At 40.7% G+C, this 19,345-nt stretch overlaps 2 protein-coding genes across 2 annotated transcripts; one reads left to right on the top strand and one right to left on the bottom strand.

Annotated features, from left to right (window-relative positions):
- Positions 1-470: 470 nt before the first annotated feature.
- LOC137281898 (ADP-ribosylation factor 2) lies at positions 471-1,906 on the bottom strand. The gene has a single exon (XM_067813608.1). The coding sequence runs from the start codon at positions 1,807-1,809 to the stop codon at positions 1,261-1,263; it is 549 nt and encodes a 182-aa protein (XP_067669709.1). The 5' UTR covers positions 1,810-1,906; the 3' UTR covers positions 471-1,260.
- Positions 1,907-3,176: 1,270 nt separating this feature from the next.
- LOC137281913 (mediator of RNA polymerase II transcription subunit 11-like) lies at positions 3,177-14,485 on the top strand. The gene is made up of 3 exons (XM_067813633.1): positions 3,177-3,377; positions 8,224-8,364; positions 11,197-14,485. The coding sequence occupies exons 1-3, from the start codon at positions 3,236-3,238 to the stop codon at positions 11,433-11,435; spliced, it is 522 nt and encodes a 173-aa protein (XP_067669734.1). The 5' UTR covers positions 3,177-3,235; the 3' UTR covers positions 11,436-14,485.
- Positions 14,486-19,345: the final 4,860 nt, after the last annotated feature.

Genomic DNA, 19,345 nt, shown 5'->3' with positions numbered 1-19,345 from the left:
ATCCTGGACTGGACTCTTACACTACGAGAGTACTAGACTGTACCATACAAAAAAAAACAGTTCTCCCAAATATAACATGTAGTGCTTCATCATTGATGCACCAACTTCTAAAAGCTGATGAAACAAGTTACAAATGTATACAAGTATACTTCACAGTACTTTTTGGGTGCTACTAAAAAGTTGTTTTTTCATTCTATGACAGGCATGGCATAGGTGTTTTTAATCTAGAGGTTACAAGTCATAAACTGATCAAATTAATACCATTCACTCACATGTTTGGTTTCACACGCGCCAAATCAAAATTTTAGAAAAGTAAATGCTATCACACTTCTTATATCTCCGAATTCTACACTGTACAGGTCAAATTAACAACTGATCTGTAGCTGTATGTTATGCTTATATCAGCTGACTGAAATCCTTTGCCCTCTACAGTGTACGATGACCTATACAAATAAGCACAGTTGACAAAATGAAATGGAATATTTTTAATGTTTTACAACAGAGACATCAGCATGAAATACAATCATATGAGAATAAAATTAAGGATTTGTTTTAATCTGCCTACAAATTAATCAACAGTGTTTGTTCCACAACACAATCCATTTGAACATTACATACATCTAAAACTCAAGGAAAGGAATTGACAATCTGTTTAGTGAGACAACACTCATTATATTCCATAAATTTTCAAGAGTGAACAAATGAATATTTGCAACAATTCGAAGATAAAATAACTGGACCCAATTTGGATAATTGGAACCAATGTTATTAAGCAAATGAGAATGTTATAGTCTGTAGTCATAATTACAGTGTTCAAGATGTAGTTTCCAGATATCCACAATAGACCACACATGATGTTAACAAGCAATGTACAAGAACGTTCAGAGCCATATGAATATGTCTATTGGAATTACAAATGCTAGATGCATTTTTGCACTAAAATGGCTTTAAATCCATCACGCAGGATGACCAAAGCCTCAACATTGTTGACTTTCATGCTAAAGTGAAAACTGAGCATACTATTGTATAATTTGAGTAATTATTCCAGTTTCTACAACACCACTTCAAAAGGAAAACGTAAGAAATGTTCATGAGAACAAGGCTAAATTGGAAACCAGATTTTTGTCTTTACTGTTCTTGCACTGTGTCAGAGAATATTACTACTGTGATCCACTGGTGATCATCTCATTGCATCACAGGTCTTCTTCATGTGTACAAATGTCTAATCACGTCACCATATCAAAGCATCATTCGTTTGATTTACTTTTTCATACTCTTTAATGTATTGGACAACCAGTCAAGGCCTTCATACAACCCATCGCCACTGGTAGCACAGGTAGCCTGAATGTACCATTTGCGGTTGCGCAAATTGTGGAGCCCAAGCTTGTCGGTTATTTCTGCGGCATTCATCGCATTCGGTAAATCTTGCTTGTTGCTGAACACGAGGAGTATTGCTTCCCGGAGTTCGTCTTCGTTGAGCATTCTTGTCAATTCTTCCCTGGCTTCGGAAATCCGCTCCCTGTCGTTGCTATCAACAACGAAAATAAGACCCTGGGTGTTTTGATAATAATGTCTCCATAACGGTCTGATCTTATCTTGACCGCCTACATCCCATACCGTGAAATTAATGTTCTTATACTCCACAGTTTCAACATTGAAACCAATGGTTGGGATTGTTGTCACAATTTCTCCCAACTTCAATTTGTAAAGAATAGTAGTTTTTCCGGCAGCATCGAGTCCAACCATAAGAATTCTCATGTCCTTACATCCCATCAAGGACTGAAACAATTTCTGGAATATGTTTCCCATCTTGATGCCTCTATTCCGTTTGAATTTGCTTCTGAAAACCTATCGTATCGATGCAAACATGGAGGACGTGGCAAATGGATCGTAGGCGTTTCCGGAACAGAGTTACTGTTCTTGATGCGTGTTTCAAAACAACCAATGACATATAATATCTGGTCAATCGTTTATCTGTCGAACCACAACGAACGAATTTTCAGTCCTCTATTTCCAAAGCCATATTTTGACATGTTTATACTCTGCAATGTGTGTTACGTTCTGAAAGGAACACAGTTTAGTATGAAAGAATAACAACGCCCGTTTGTGTTGTTTCTGAAAATTAATATCTCACGAACCCTTCTTTCCCATATCAACAATATCGTGAACGAATACGTCGTGGAATAGATCTGAAGTCCATTTTCGTTTACGCGTACAATTTCACAACGTTTATTCTTTTTCACAATAGAATGATGATGGATTAATTTGAAATCACAATCCTATGTAGATGCAATGTGATGTCACGTACGTATCATAATCGTCTTGATTTTCCCTATTGTGCAAACGCGAATAAGGTATAAAATATATAGTAACACATATGCTAACAACTGGCTCGTATGGTAAACTTTGTAATCTTCCTAATATGTGCGGAAATCAATTCCCTGATTTTGTTTCAAACATGCTTAATTGTTGTGAGTAGTTTGCAGAACCAGATTAGAAATATGCATCACCAACAGTTGCTATCATAAGTTGTTTTTTTTTTTGTTTTTTTGTTTTTTTGTTGTTTTTTTTGTTGTTTTGTTTTGTTTTTGGGGGGGTTCTTCTGGATTATTTTATGCTCTTTAAAAAAATATTAAAGCAGTCTGACGACGGACACACCAAATTCAATTTTATAAATTCAACATCTGTAGGCACCGAATCGAATTATCCAGAGTTGTGTAACCCCTTTTTGATACCGCAGGGAATGTGCTTGATTTTGCATTACAATATGTGTGTCAGAGGTGTCAGGTAGTTACTTTCTTGTCAAGTTTATTTATGTCAGATAACTGGGTATTCGCGTATGACAGTACATTGGTACCAAATGTGAAATGTATTCAACTCGTGAACTCTACAAGGCTTTGTGTGTTGAAATTATTGTGAAGCTGATTTTATTGAAATTGCATGAAAAAATCCATAATTTCACAAAACTGCCATAACTGACAGTATATGTCGTGTATTCTCAGTTATGTTGCTATTTTAACCTCTTCTTTTAATCTCAGAGATTATACATTTATCTGCTTACAACCTGTAATTCAGCCCCGGCTCACAACGGTCTGACCCTACTAGAAGCTGTTGTGAGGAAAATACTACATCTTTGTCCGCGAAGGTGACTAACTAGTTTTATGTTGGTATATGCATTGAGATTTACGCCCCTCCACAAATATGTGTAGACGTAAGCCCAGTCAAGGAAAAGACGATGACGTATTTTGCTCCCAATTTTGCGCCACCTACAGGGCAAACACCCGCGCTTGAAACAATGGCGGGAGGAGGCCCCCGAGATAAGCTTGTACAGTTGGAGCGGATTGAACGAGATATTGCTTCATCATTGCAGAGCGCGGGTACTGGCTCCACTTTGACATCATAACGGAACAATCGATATCTTATATTGGTCATTGCCTTTGTTAACGTATACGTCCACTGCTCACAGAAAAGATGTTCAGTTAACAGTGGTCGAAGTTTGACCTACCGTCTTGACTCATAAGCGCCTCGCTCTGTTTAGCGCCCCCGTCAACTTCTGTACCAATCTATGAGTTATCATTACAATCCGACAGTTAGACGCAATTTAAATATGGACATTGTTTTTGTGCTTACATTTACACACAATTTACAGATAACTATTATATTATTTTAGTAAACCATTAGTAATTTATTTTTTAACTTTATTTATTGAAGATTAAACTTCTTTCTCAGAATTGTTTTAAATGTTGTGTATGGTTTCAGTAAGCGTTCCACTTTGAAACTGTGCTTGGAGTTCAGTGTACTTATTATGTGGAATATGGTGCAGTATTTTGAAATTCGATTTTGTTTCAGTAATTATTTAATAAAGTGGAGATTTCTTTGTCATACTCAGTGATGTTGAAAGATGCTACTTGTTACAAGGGCTGTTCATATCAACTCACTGTTACGACAGTCGACACCAAATAATCTACAGTATTGCAGTATTGTTCCCATCAGAGTGGGAAATAGTTTCCAAAGTTTGCTAGCCTGTAGAGCTAGTTATGCATGAAAGTTACCAGCCCATATTTCACCAGCCCCCAAATTAAAATGAAGAAACTAAGCCAATGATTACACAAGGGTAAGCTGCTAATATGATGAAAAATTTTATTAAGCTGTAATCAGGTATGATTTAAAAGTGTATTATTATTTAGCAAGTGGATGAGAGTGATGCATGTACAAAAATTCACCAGCCAATTGGGCCAGTGACTGCAGAGATTTACTGGCCTGACTCCATTTTTACAAGCCACAGGCTGATGGGCCGGTGGTTCCCATGTTCAAATCAAACTTGGATCATTATCCTGACAAGCCCTACTACTAACTCTACCACATTTACAGGTCCGACTGGATTTTTACTAGCACAGGCCAGTGAGCTAGTGACTATTTGCACATTGGTTTCTATGTTCAAATAAAACTTGTGTCTTCGTCCTGACAAGCCCTACATTGCTGGTTTTAAGTGGTATTGTGCATAGCTCAACTTTGATTACTATGTATGCTATTTATCATGTATAACACAGTCAAATGCATCTGTGACAGGGTGATCTTTCCCTATATACTTCAGGTAATGGGGAGATTCCTTTAAGACACATGAGCTATTGTTTGGGGATACAGCTATAAAGACTTGTCGGCTGGGGTTAGCTTAAGGCACTCAGGACAAGGGTCGCCCCAGCATTGGTCCAGAGTGAAAGATCAACTGATAAGAGAGAGGGAGCGAGCGTGAGAGTTTAAGACAGAGAGAGTGTGTCAGAGCACGGAGAGAGAGGGAGCGAGCGTGAGAGTTTAAGACAGAGAGTGTGTCAGAGCACGGAGAGAGAGGGTACGAGTGTGAGAGTGTAAGACAGAGAGTGTGTGTCAGAGCACGGAGAGAGAGGGAGCGAGCGTGAGAGTTTAAGACAGAGTGTGTGTCAGAGCATGGAGAGAGAGGGTACGAGTGTGAGAGTGTAAGACAGAGAGTGTGTGTCAGAGCATGGAGAGAGAGGGAGCGAGCGTGAGAGTTTAAGACAGAGAGTGGGTGTCAGAGCATGGAGAGAGAGGGAGCGAGCGTGAGAGTCTAAGACAGAGAGTGTGTGTCAGAGCATGGAGAGAGAGGGTACGAGTGTGAGAGTGTAAGACAGAGAGTGTGTGTCAGAGCATGGAGAGAGAGGGTACGAGTGTGAGAGTGTAAGACAGAGAGTGTGTGTCAGAGCATGGAGAGAGAGGGAGCGAGCGTGAGAGTGTAAGACAGAGAGTGGGTGTCAGAGCACGGAGAGAGAGGGAGCGAGCGTGAGAGTTTAAGACAGAGTGTGGGTGTCAGAGCATGGAGAGAGAGGGAGCGAGCGTGAGAGTTTAAGACAGAGAGTGTGTGTCAGAGCATGGAGAGAGAGGGAGCGAGCGTGAGAGTGTAAGACAGAGAGTGGGTGTCAGAGCACGGAGAGAGAGGGTACGAGTGTGAGAGTGTAAGACAGAGAGTGTGTGTCAGAGCATGGAGAGAGAGGGTACGAGTGTGAGAGTGTAAGACAGAGAGTGTGTGTCAGAGCATGGAGAGAGAGGGAGCGAGCGTGAGAGTTTAAGACAGAGAGTGGGTGTCAGAGCATGGAGAGAGAGGGAGCGAGCGTGAGAGTTTAAGACAGAGAGTGGGTGTCAGAGCATGGAGAGAGAGGGTACGAGTGTGAGAGTGTAAGACAGAGAGTGGGTGTCAGAGCATGGAGAGAGAGGGTACGAGTGTGAGAGTGTAAGACAGAGAGTGTGTGTCAGAGCATGGAGAGAGAGGGAGCGAGCGTGAGAGTTTAAGACAGAGAGTGGGTGTCAGAGCATGGAGAGAGAGGGAGCGAGCGTGAGAGTGTAAGACAGAGAGTGTGTGTCAGAGCATGGAGAGAGAGGGAGCGAGCGTGAGAGTGTAAGACAGAGAGTGGGTGTCAGAGCACGGAGAGAGAGGGTACGAGTGTGAGAGTGTAAGACAGAGAGTGTGTGTCAGAGCATGGAGAGAGAGGGTACGAGTGTGAGAGTGTAAGACAGAGAGTGTGTGTCAGAGCATGGAGAGAGAGGGAGCGAGCGTGAGAGTTTAAGACAGAGAGTGGGTGTCAGAGCATGGAGAGAGAGGGAGCGAGCGTGAGAGTTTAAGACAGAGAGTGGGTGTCAGAGCATGGAGAGAGAGGGTACGAGTGTGAGAGTGTAAGACAGAGAGTGGGTGTCAGAGCATGGAGAGAGAGGGTACGAGTGTGAGAGTGTAAGACAGAGTGTGTGTCAGAGCATGGAGAGAGAGGGAGCGAGCATGAGAGTTTAAGACAGAGAGTGTGTGTCAGAGCATGGAGAGAGAGGGAGCGAGCGTGAGAGTTTAAGACAGAGAGTGTGTGTCAGAGCATGGAGAGAGAGGGTACGAGTGTGAGAGTGTAAGACAGAGTGTGTGTCAGAGCATGGAGAGAGAGGGTACGAGTGTGAGAGTGTAAGACAGAGAGTGGGTGTCAGAGCACGGAGAGAGAGGGAGCGAGCGTGAGAGTTTAAGACAGAGTGTGGGTGTCAGAGCATGGAGAGAGAGGGAGCGAGCGTGAGAGTGTAAGACAGAGAGTGTGTGTCAGAGCATGGAGAGAGAGGGAGCGAGCGTGAGAGTGTAAGACAGAGAGTGTGTGTCAGAGCATGGAGAGAGAGGGAGCGAGCGTGAGAGTGTAAGACAGAGTGTGTGTCAGAGCATGGAGAGAGAGGGAGCGAGCGTGAGAGTTTAAGACAGAGAGTGTGTGTCAGAGCACGGAGAGAGAGGGAGCGAGCGTGAGAGTTTAAGACAGAGAGTGGGTGTCAGAGCATGGAGAGAGAGGGTACGAGTGTGAGTGTAAGACAGAGAGTGGGTGTCAGAGCATGGAGAGAGAGGGTACGAGTGTGAGAGTTTAAGACAGAGAGTGGGTGTCAGAGCATGGAGAGAGAGGGTACGAGTGTGAGAGTTTAAGACAGAGAGTGGGTGTCAGAGCATGGAGAGAGAGGGTACGAGTGTGAGAGTGTAAGACAGAGAGTGGGTGTCAGAGCATGGAGAGAGAAGGAAGCTAAACTGTGAGGCTGCTTCATGTGTTTCATAATGCCGAAACTCACAAAATACACAGAATTGAACTGCATACTCTCTTGTGTGATATGTTGATAGAACCTCCCCCACTTGGTCACACATCTAATACAAGTGTGACAATTCTTATATAGAAGATGGCACATTGCAAAATCGACTCATACAATGGTACATTTCTGTTTTCTGAATTTTGTGCTGGGCTGTTTCTGTACACAGACGCATACCTAGGGTACATATCTTTAGTACCCGTCACCTGCCAATTGATGATTCCTTCAGCCCTGGCATTATTGTTATGTAGTGTGCTCTGTTTTACCATGCTGTTTGGGAAACCAAGTGATTAAACACCAACACACCAAAGACCTGGGTTTGATTCCCAACAGGAGTACAAAGTGGGAAGCCCATTTCTGTTTCCTCCGCTGTGATATGTCTGGAATATTGCTGAAAAGCAGTGTAAAACCACTATCACACTCTCAATCTTGAAATAGTGAAGATACAAGGTATAGAAACACAAACATACTTTTGAAGAAATGAAGGGTACGTGTTGTGTCTGCATTCTAGTCCGAGTCCAAAACCAGTCGGATATATATCATTATGCTCAGAATATCCCCATCTACTTTTGTGTGGTGTATCAATGTTCTTGACATGATTCAGTTAGTGATGGGTGAACCTTTAATGCATGAGTTGAAATACTAAGGGCAGATTTTGCTTGTTTGGTGAAGTACAATTGTTGGTTCGTTCTTCGCTGTACATTTACTCAACAGTTTTAGTAACTGGAAGACGTCACACCTGGCTTCCATCCCTCATTATCATACATGTGAAGATCCATGTTAGAACCGATCTTTAGCAACCCATGCTTGTCCTTAGAGGCATTTAATGGGGTCAGGCTTGTTGGCCTTGTCGGTCATCATATCCAATTGCATAGATTATTGCTCTTGGTGTTGATAACTTAATTGTCTCTACTTGCTTATATACAAGCCATATAGCTTGGAATGTTGCAGATTGTTGCATAACAACAAACACAGAAACAAGCCATCCCTCTTCGGACTGTTATGCTGTGAAATTCATCATACCTAGTCTTATACCAACGTCATAAACGAAGGAGATATGGTAACAATGGAGACTGTTTGAAGCATTGACATGGCAATAGAATATGTTTGATGTTTCAGGTCAGGCCCTGCAGGAACTGTCCAAGGATAAGCCGAGTCTTAAACAGGCAGAAAGCCACACAACCAGCTTTCTGAAGACTCTACAAGAAGTAGAAAATGGCATGCAGTTGCAGATTAACTACCTGACGCAGGTGTCAACAGGTAAAGCAAAAAGCCGCCCTGACACCCTCACCTTGTACGCTCATTGAATAGTTTCCCAGTTCTCTAACCACAGATTGACTCCCAAGAGTTGGCAGTGCTGCTTCACACCAAGGTTTGACAAACAACTGGTGGAACAGTTCTGGCATGCACTTCAGGTGCAATTGGGCACAGACAGGTGGAATGACCTCGACTAGTCAGGCAGCAGCTGGCTCTGTTCCACTGGTTTCCCGAAACCCTCAGCTTGTACCCTCATGGAATAGGTTCCCAGTTTTCTGACCACATTACACAAGCTGAGGGTTTCGGGAAAATTTTGCGCCAACGAACTGATTTTGCAGAAACAGTGTGAAATTGTTACAGTGTAGTTTGTTTTGTTTTTATTGGTTTGACTTTTTAAATTGGCCTATAGGTTTTAAAGCCTGCAGACTGCAGCAGGCCCTGATGGCCATCCGGCAAACTGGTTGTACCCAGCACTTTTATCTTGATAGTAGACCATAGAATGCATTGTATTTACACATGATCAATGGGCTACCCTAAGACTGATATAAGGGGAGATTTCAGTGCTAGATTCAGGAAGATCAACCACTGACACGCACTGAACGTATTTATTACATGAAACAATGTCAGTTAAAGGTAAACGATCTGATTCCAACAGTCAACCCAACCTGAGTTACACAAGTCACCCATGATAACCAGTCTAATGTGTGGACATCCCACACTGTCATACCTGACCACCAGCATCTTTATTCTCAAAACGTTTGTTGCCCTAAGAATTCTTAACTTGTATTGTAGCCAATGTATGAAGAATGAGCGTAAGAACTTTGTGGAGATACGAATGTTTTGAGAATAGCTAGCCAGGCCACCTTGTATGTTGATGTAGATATGATGTACTGTTCACGCTGCAGATAATATGTTACATTACAAGGATAAACACAAAAGCATTTAAAACCTCACTGTTCAACAACCACCTCACTCACACAGATTCTGTCACATTAACTAACTGGGCCTAAGTAACATGTTATCACATTGTCCGAACATATCTGTTTCTGCCCTACAGATCGGTCATTTCTGAAATTAGTTCACCAGCAAATGTAGATAATATCAGTTTGCAAAGTGTAAGAACACAAACCATACTCCACCCACAGTACCAGGTGTGTATGATGTTATGTGTAGTATCACCCCAGTAATGTCCAACAACAAAGAAAGTACCAGTTGTCCGAATTCCATTTATGTGGAGGCTGAGGTAGCTGAGTGGGTTAGACAGCTGACTCTGAGAGTGTTGATTTGAATCCTGAATGTGACTCAGATAGATAGATAGATAGATAGATAGGCTTTATTTCCTCCAGTTTTTAAGATTAAAAGCTTTCAGACATTAGATGGTATTTACAGGCAGCTGAATGTATACATGCATCCAAGGTTAGTGGAACAGAAATTGCATTTTCAACATCAGCTACAATTTGTATTATTTGGCACCAGGTATCAAGGAGAAATGAAATAATGGAGTATCATCTTTTGACCATTAGTCAGCAAAGGAGAAAACAGTGTGTATATAGAGAATACTAAACGACCTTCCATGTAATACCATTTTTATTAAACGAGTTAATGATTTGGTATCAGACGAGCGAAAGCGAGTTTGATACTAAATTTATAACGAGTTTAATGAAAATGGTATTTTACGGAAGCGAGTTTAGTATTCTGTTTATTACTTGCCAACATATATTGACAGAAACTGCAGCGAAATTGCCTACAGTGTGAGGACCCTCAGCTTTCAAGTCAAGCAAGGTCTAGTAAAATTGCGACATCAACATTAGCATTGTGACATCACAACTTTGAACCATTTTGACGTCATATGTCAAGCGGTATTACACTAGTGTAATACTGAAGTGAAAATATTACACTGCAGTATCTTCAACGGGCGAGTAATAAATTTCTTTATTGAGACACTGATAAGATATCATTGATAAAAGTACCAATATCCCTAACTTATTTTGTTCAGTATATATTCTAGGTATCTGTTTGGTACACGCATTACCATATTTGATATCAACAAGAAACTATGTAATAAAATAGCATTATGATATATTTTGCATTGTTCAGAGACAATCAAATGAAGAGTGGTAAATAAATAATGCATGAATAAAACTGTGTAAAATATCAAACTTTGCTCTGACTATGTTATCATTGTTGTTGCCTTCATATTATCATATTAATTTAAATGAAAAAAAGTAAATAAAATACTTGTGTTATATCATGGCCTTTTTCTCTAGACCACAGGCAGTTTTCTCGAGGAGCGGGGGCCGGTTGCTCAAATTTTATTTTGGCTTTTTTTGCTGGGGTCCATTTTCACTAAACCCCCAGCAAAGCATTTGACATCCACCTGCTACTTCCGGAACACTGCAGGGAGAACGTGAGGCAGTTTTTATCCAAAATGAGGACTTGTATTAACCAATGGCTTAAGTTGTGCCTTTTATCTACTTAGGAATTTTAAGCAAATTTGTTGGTTCCTGTTTCCATGGGAACTGTGCACACACATAAACCAACTGCTGCCTTTAACTATTTGGGATTGTTTGGAAAAAATCTTTTCCTTCGACTTTGATACTGTTCTGTAACAGACGTAGAAGTACAACGTGACAAATTCCAATTCCTTGTTTTCCTTGTTCTCAAGAACCACTACTCTTCACCCACAGACAGATTAGACAGAAATTCTCTCGTCAAGTTGGACTTTGAGATGACTTCTTGTTTCAGATTTGTGTCTATCATCTTTAGATGATTCTTGTTTTTTGATAGTCAAAGTGAATGGTTGAAAGTACAGTGAGAAATGTTGTGTGTTGCCAGGTCAGCCACATGAGGGATCCTGCTACTCTGCCCAGAAGGACTTGCAGATGGCGTACCATCGCATGGAACACGTGAAGAGTCGGCTTGGGGAGCTGGAGAAGATCCGAATGGAACACCTCCGACAGAGACAGGGGCAGATGGTCCGGAGCTACTCCTTGCCCGAACATCTCCCACCACCACCACTGCAGCATCAGCAGATGCCACACCCCTTGCCACATCCTCAACATCAGTTCCACTGAAGAAGGGCAACTTTCACCTCATGTCACACCCTCGACATCAGTTCCACTGAAGAAGGGCAACGTTCACCTCATGTCACACCCTCAACATCTGTTACGCTGTGGCGGGGCAACATCCACCCCATGCCACATCCTCAACATCTGTTCCGCTGTGGCGGGGCAACGTTCACCTCATGTCACACCCTCAACATCTGTTCCGCTGTGGCGGGGCAACGTTCACCTCATGTCACACCCTCAACATCACATCAGTTCTGCTGTGGTAGGCAACATCCACCCCATGCTAGACCCTCAAGATCAGTCAACCCATGCTTGCCATAAAAGTTGTTGATCACTGGATTTTCTGGTCCAGACTCGATTATTTACAGACCGCCGCCATATAGCTGTAATATTGAGCTGTAAATATGAGTGCGACGTAAAACTAAACTCACTCACTCACTCAAGATCAGTACCACTGTTGTAGGGTAACATCTGCTCCATGCCACACCCTCAAGATCAGTTCTACTAAAGCAGGACAATGTTCAACTTATGTCACACCCTCAACCAACATCATTTTACAACATCTACATCAGAGACTCGGCATCACAGAAGCATGCAACCATTGACAATGTCAATCTGATATTGATGATTTGTCTATCAAAGGTCAACTTGTTATAGATCATGGCTAAATCGTATAATTCATTGCCAATTACTGTGTTAATGTTACTCTTACAATCTTGACTCTGGTAGCTGTGGCAAGGTTGACTGGTCAAGGTCAAGGTGAGAGGCATAAATACCTTTATGTGGGTGTTGTACATATCGTGGCTGAACTGATCACCGTGAGCAACCGTATGTGCCCAGAAAATGGATGTGATGTCACCAGAATGTAATTTATGTTGTGTAGACACTTTCATTAGATTCCTGAAGGAATATTGCCTTCTGTTTCGAGCTTTATTTGGCATGTACACATTTCTCCTCAAACATGAGGTTATGTTATTGAACTGCTTGAGGGTGATCTGAGTGTGTTCACAGTGTGATCTGCGAACTCTGGTGATTTTAACTCTTATACTTCAGTGTTGGCTCTAAGACTGTCACCTCATACGTGATCCAGAACCAAAGAGTGAAGTAAACCAAATATGTTACTGAAGGTTTGATACATGTAGTGAGTGCAGTTACTGACTGTATCATGCAACAGTGTGAGGTGATAATGTTTCTGAACTAACTCATGCAGGTCATGTTGTGTTAGGAGCTTCTATGAGTCATGTTCATGTTTCGGATCCATGATCACTCCTTTTACTGTATGGCATTACCAATGCCGTTGGTATTGCCAGTGAAGTAATCATCAAAGATCTGATTTACTTTAATGTACAAGTAAAGGGATCCTAACTTAATTCACACATTAAGTATCAATCAATGTATCAATGCTGTTGTTTATGAATGTTAAATCGAGACTTGCCTGTGGATTTTATAAACATGAATATTTCTTAGCGTGGTGTGTTTTTATGACATAGCATTTATGTTTTTAGCTACATGTATTTTATTGTGAAGAAATACTCCCCATGGTGTAGCTCATCATGAATACCATCATCAGTTAGAGTTGTGAGGGTCACTATTTCACTACACTTTCTGTCATACAATGTTGGTGGTGCAAAATATAAACCCAGATTTTTTGTGCAATTCCATGTCTGACCAGGGCCCTTTACCACAAGGAATCTTCCATCTTATGTCTGTATAAGTAAGGACTTAGTGACAATCACAGTGTTATGATTGGGCACTGGCTTTATGCCTGAAGACAATGTGTGTTTGTAGAAGGACTTACAACTGTCACAGTGCTGTGAGTGTGGACTGAAGTCGTGTCTCAAGATAGCTGCAACATGTCTCAGTAAATACTTTGAGGAATCCAGATTTCTTGCTACAATGCCATGTTTATAATGGAAGTAAGCCGAGATTTCCGGAAGGGCGATGTAGAATATCCACTCAGGTTTACGTGGGACATGTTTGACTGATTGTTATTGTTCAACAGTATTCTTTGACTCCATGTTGTGGGAAGGGCCTTGGCCAGAATGTATTAGGAAAGCATGGTATGTTTGTGTGGGGTTCCCCTATTGGAATCGTGCATTTTAGAGATTTTATTCCAGAGAGTTTTGTGTCCCAGTTGCTTATGTTACAGATCTATGGTGTAGACTGTAAGTGTGGTGTATTATATAATCATGCTTACTGTACTTCATGTGTTGACAATTAGATATTCTCCTCGACATGTGGTTTGTTCGATCCAGGGTGTCTAGAGGAAATATCTGTTTTGATGTCTGGAGATATAGGTTTACGAAAATGACATGGTTTGGAACTGTTTTGTGTTGAGCTTCAATTTACATAATATTTAATAAAAAAGATAAATTGTGGATGAGAGTTTTGCAATTTTGCCAAATAAATGCAGTAAAACAATGCCTGATAGCCCAGTTACAGTGCCACCTTACACTTCTTTTTTTCTCCTTTTATAATCACTTTTTATGTATATATTACATTCTTACTTATGAGTTTAAATACTGGGTGTAGGGGTTTTGCTTGCTTGTTGTTTAATGATGCACTTTGTTGAAGGTATACAACAGTCTGTGTTAAATCAAGTATGGACCAGACAATCTAGTGACGTCATAAGCATCTACGCAGTTGGTTTACAATAACATGTCACCTGCCACCTGATTGTGCTGCGTTTCTAAGCGATACAAGCCCCTGTGGTTCATAAGATATCCTACCAATCCTAACCAGGCCTTCACCAATGCAGAGTGGTCACCTAGGTGGCAGGTGCCCCAGGTGTCTGAGGTGGTGAAAATCAGCAAGTGGCTGAAATTTGTGAACCCAGGCTCAAATCCGAAATTAGGTTATGGTTATGGAATTGGCAGCACAAATGAAGTGAATGTTTAAGAACTACATCACTTGCGTCTTTCCTGTCATGTGACACACTGCGATGCAACTGAAATACAGCAGTGTTATACAAGACTTGCTCACTCAATATCTGAAGGTTGTTATGCAGATGTACATGTGTCATGGAGAAGAAGAAATATATGTAATATAAAGGCAAACCCAGTGTGTTGTGTTTCTTTGCTGATTTCAGTATCAGGATGGGAGGTGGGCTAAGTAGCTCTGCAGGTAATAGGTTGGTGTGTTAATATGACCTGATCACCTGACATCCTGTCATGCACTTTTTTAAGGATAGGGATGTCTTGGAAAATGTGTGCAGTTGCTTGTATTTAGCTTTAATGATGTCATTTTGGTGGTGCCAGCCTACCAAATTACCTTGCAGGTTTTGTGGTTCCAGCCCACTAAATTAATATGCAGGTTTTGTGGGTCCAACCCACTAAATTACCATACAGGTTTTGTGGTTTCAGCCCACTAAATTACCATGCAGGTTTTGTGGTTCCAACCCACTAAATTACCATGCAGTTTTTGTGGTAGCAGCCCACTAAAGTATCGTGTAGGTTTTATGGTTCCAGCCCACTAAATTAATATGCAGGTTTTGTGGTTCTAGCCCATTAAATTACCATGCAGGTTTTGTGGGTCCAACCCACTAAATTACCATACAGGTTTTGTGGTTTCAGCCCACTAAATTACCATGCAGGTTTTGTGGTTCCAACCCACTAAATTACCATGCAGTTTTTGTGGTAGCAGCCCACTAAAGTATCGTGTAGGTTTTATGGTTCCAGCCCACTAAATTAATATGCAGGTTTTGTGGTTCTAGCCCATTAAATTACCATGCAGGTTTTGTGGTTCCATCCCACTAACTTACCATGCAGGTTTTATGGTTCCAACCTACTAAATTACCATGCAGGTTTTGTGGTTCCAACCCACGAAATTACCATGCAGGTTTTGTGGTTCCAACCCACTAAATTACCATGCAGGTTTTGTGTTTCCATCCCCCTAAATTACCATGCAGTTTTTGTGGTAGCAGCCCACTAAAGTATCATGGAGGTTTTGTTGTTCCAGCCCACTGAATTACTATGGAGGTTTTGTGGTCTCTATCCCACTAACTTACCATGCAGGTTTTGTGGTTCCAGCCCAGTGAGTTGCTGGTTTTGCGGTAGCAGCCCAGTGAGACGGTGACTTGAGGGTCGGTTCTTATACTGTTTGATTCCTCCTCGGATGTAAATCTTGTTAATGGTATGCCTTATTTTTAACATTATTGAATATGTCAGGATTAATCCCTGACACGCATTCATTTAAATATGACCGGGGAGAGAGCGAGTCTTGTTAAAGGAAGTATACATTTTATTGGTAACATTTTCTTTTCAGCACATAGAGAGGCGTTTCGATGTAGATTCAAATACCCTTAGAAGTTGATATTCATCAAGATGTTTGTTTCGCATTTGCCGTGAAATGAATTACAGACAAAAACAGTTCTCCGTCGAGACTCCTAGAGGAGTGGAACAATGGGTTTTTTTTGTCGGATGAAAGTTCAAAAGTCCATCATGATGACAAGACGACATGCAAAGTTCCATTCGTAGAGATTGGTCCCAAACAGACCTGGACCTAAATTTTCGAAGCTTTCTTAGCGCTAAGGTTGTCGTAGGTGTCATACATTAACATTTACGTACGACTATCTTAGCGCTAAGCGAGCTTCGAAAATCGGACCCAGAACTTTATTGCCTTTTAGGCCGTAAGACAACGGCATATGACGTTCGCAAGGATTAAATACATTTTGGTGACAGGACTATGTAACATACACATAATAAATACAGTAGTAGCATGCATTAGTACATAGTACTTTCTTTGAAACACAGGACTTTCAGGTATGTTTCCACTTAATTTTACATTAAAAAAAATGACTTGAACATTCACTTTCCCAGTGATTAGGACTTGAACATCACAATGTTACGAAAAACGTTTTCGTAGTTGACCAACTTTTTCATTTTGAAACAACTGACGAAATGTTACACAGTTTAGTTTTTTGCAAAAGTAAGGTTTAATAGATATTTTTCTACAATCAACAAAATAGGGACATTCCAAAATTGCATGATCATAACCAATATCTAGAGGTATTACAGAGAGTACACATACAATGTATGTAAGTTGCTGTATGTCCATTCCAACGGCCGACCCCAGCTGGCAGACGGCGATTAGATGAACCAAATTAAACCAGCTGATTTGTGATATTCCAAAATGTGCCTTAAAGATCTGTTAATTTTGCTACTTGAAGAATGAAAGATACCAGAGAACCACGACTGTACATGCTGATCCTGAAACTGATATTATATGTACAAGAAACTTGTCTGTGAAAACACACTCCAGACATTTTATCCATAAATGTGGGTGATTTCACCAAGTAAATGATCAGCATACATGATTTAAAAAAACAACCGCAATAGATATTTTATTTTTCAGTTGTTAATTTCTTTTCCACGCCAACAAATCATATCCAGGGACGCCATCCATATTTTTTTTAAAAATCACAGTTATTTATCATGGAAAGAGATGTCACTAACGTGATATATGTCCATAAATAATGGAGTTTGGATCAGGCAATGCGATGGTCGAAACAATGAACAACGCTCCACGCTCGGAGGTACTCGTACGACGGCGCGTAGTGAACGAACGACAATCACACCATGTAGACACATGGGGAATGGAACGCGGTCTTCTCTGTGTCACGAGAGGACGCTTTATCCAGCAGACCAACCGAGAGATCACGAAAGGAGAGAGAAATCACAAACAACCCAAGAATAGACAGCAAAACCGGTGTGTAGACCGGAGAGGCAATAAACTGTCCGAGGAATTTTTAAACGGTTTGGGAAGCATCTACAGCACAGTCTCACCGTGTAATGGGCGAGATTGTGTTAAGCATTGCAGAGTTATGTCCCTTTTCGTTGAACGCGTGCAAAACTCAGTTTTTCTCTTAAATATCAAGATATTTATGTATCGAATATTTAATGTTATACATGGCCATACACATGCAACTGATACACCGCAATGTCGTTGTTCATATTCAGTGCTAGGCTCACAGTTACCATAAACTGCTGAATAAACGGAAATGTCATTGCGCAGTCAGTATATTTTTTATCACTTAACACTAACACTACTTGTATCAATGTACCTAAACTTGGACCATCAAATTTGACATCATAACCCCAGGCTAATTTAAAATAGTAGATTGTAGATTGTAATTTAAAATTGTAGATTTAGTGACGAGCAAGCGCAATTATCACATGCATTACATAATGTTAGTGAGTGAGTGAGTGAGTGGGTTCAAATTAATCACATCGGTTGTATTTCATCCATGTCGGGACTCACACAATGTTGCCTTACAGAGATTATGAAAACGTGTTTGAGGAAACCACTTGGCTACTAACGCTCGAAACATAACTTGACATCCAGTGGGTTACTAACGCTCGGAAAATATCTTGACATCCAGTTTGTTACTAACGCTCGAAATATAACTTGACATCCAGTTTGTTACTAACGCTCGGAAAATATCTTGACATCCAGTGTGTTACTGACGCTCGGAAAATACCTTGACATCCAGTGTGTTACTAACGCTTTGAATATATCTTGACATCCAGTGTGTTACTAACGCTTGAAAATATCTTGCATCCAGTGGGTTACTGACGCTCTGAAAATATCTTGACATCCAGTATGTTACTGACGCTCGGAAAATATCTTGACATCCAGTGGGTTACTAACGCTTGAAAATATCTTGACATCCAGTGGGTTACTAACGCTCTGAATATATCTTGACATCCAGTGTGTTACTAACGCTTGAAAATATCTTGACATCCAGCGGGTTACTAACGCTTGAAAATATCTTGACATCCAGTGTGTTACTAACGCTCTGAATATATCTTGACATCCAGTGTGTTACTGACGCTCGGAAAATATCTTGGCATCCAGTGGGTTACTAACGCTTGAAAATATCTTGACATCCAGTGTGTTACTAACGTTAGAAATAAAACTTGACATCCATTGTGTTGCTAATGCTCGGAAAACAGCTTGGGACAAACAAAGTCTTCATCTTATGGGACTGATACCAAAAAGCCGGCTTCTCATTGGATTGGCACCACAAAGGGGGCATCTCATTGTGTTTATAGTTGTAAAATCAGAAAATCAGAAAAATGCATTCTATTTTAGATGAAGGCTCAGGTTTTCATAGTCAAGTAACAGATATTTTAATAGGCTCTACATTATGCTAGGTTATCTCTGTTTGATGTAAATGTTCCAGTGTTCACGTCACTGTTCAAAGAACAACTGCTTGATAAATGTATCACTTACTGGTACCAATGAATGGGAAATTCTACTTCACATGAGTTATATAAACAATCTAAGGACAGTTTTGGTTTTGAAATGTAACTAGTTAATGTTTTAGATTGCAAACACATATATACTCTAAGTAAATTAAGGTTACAATGCCATACGTCTCTAACTGAAACAGGCAGATGTAGTAGCAGGGAAATCCCCAGGGATAGACGATTACAGTTGCAATTCTCATGATTTAGAAGACGAATTTCACTTTTTACTTCAATGTCCATTATAATCTCATTTGAGGTCTACTAATTTAAAGAAACGTTATTGCGATTATAGATGTTTGCAGTTATTATGTTCAGAAAATATTAAAATTCAGCGTTCACTAAGTAAATATGTGCATCAAGCTTTTCTGTTAAGAAAAAAATATAATGTATTTGTCGACTGTTAACGCCACCATCTAAAAATGTATTTATAATATCATATATTTGACCAGCGGCCAACTTGCGCATTAATATCTGTCTGTCTGTCCACTGTCTGTCCGTCATAGCTATGACGCTGGAGGTGTCCAGACGGGGTAGGAGCTGATGTTCCATCCACCCAAGGAACACCCCACAGTTCATCTCCTGGTGATAGTCAGAATCACGTGTACAAGCGTGAAGAACGGTGAGTTGTTTAACCTTTACCAGATGGAATGGTTGGGTGCTTGTTGC

This window comes from Haliotis asinina, chromosome 4, assembly GCF_037392515.1.
Source record: "Haliotis asinina isolate JCU_RB_2024 chromosome 4, JCU_Hal_asi_v2, whole genome shotgun sequence".
Lineage (NCBI taxonomy): Eukaryota > Metazoa > Mollusca > Gastropoda > Lepetellida > Haliotidae > Haliotis > Haliotis asinina.
The sequence above is the reverse complement of the archived record's forward strand: the minus strand, read 5'-3'. Positions and strand labels throughout refer to the sequence as shown.

Bases quoted from the DNA above. Each gene is read 5' to 3' on its own strand.
- LOC137281898 (XM_067813608.1), bottom strand. From the start codon at position 1,809: ATGGGAAACATATTCCAGAAATTGTTTCAGTCCTTGATGGGATGTAAG.
- LOC137281913 (XM_067813633.1), top strand. From the start codon at position 3,236: ATGACGTATTTTGCTCCCAATTTTGCGCCACCTACAGGGCAAACACCC. The intron at 3,378-8,223 runs GTACTGGCTCCA...TTGATGTTTCAG, and splicing joins TTCATCATTGCAGAGCGCGG to GTCAGGCCCTGCAGGAACTG. The intron at 8,365-11,196 runs GTAAAGCAAAAA...GTGTGTTGCCAG, and splicing joins CCTGACGCAGGTGTCAACAG to GTCAGCCACATGAGGGATCC.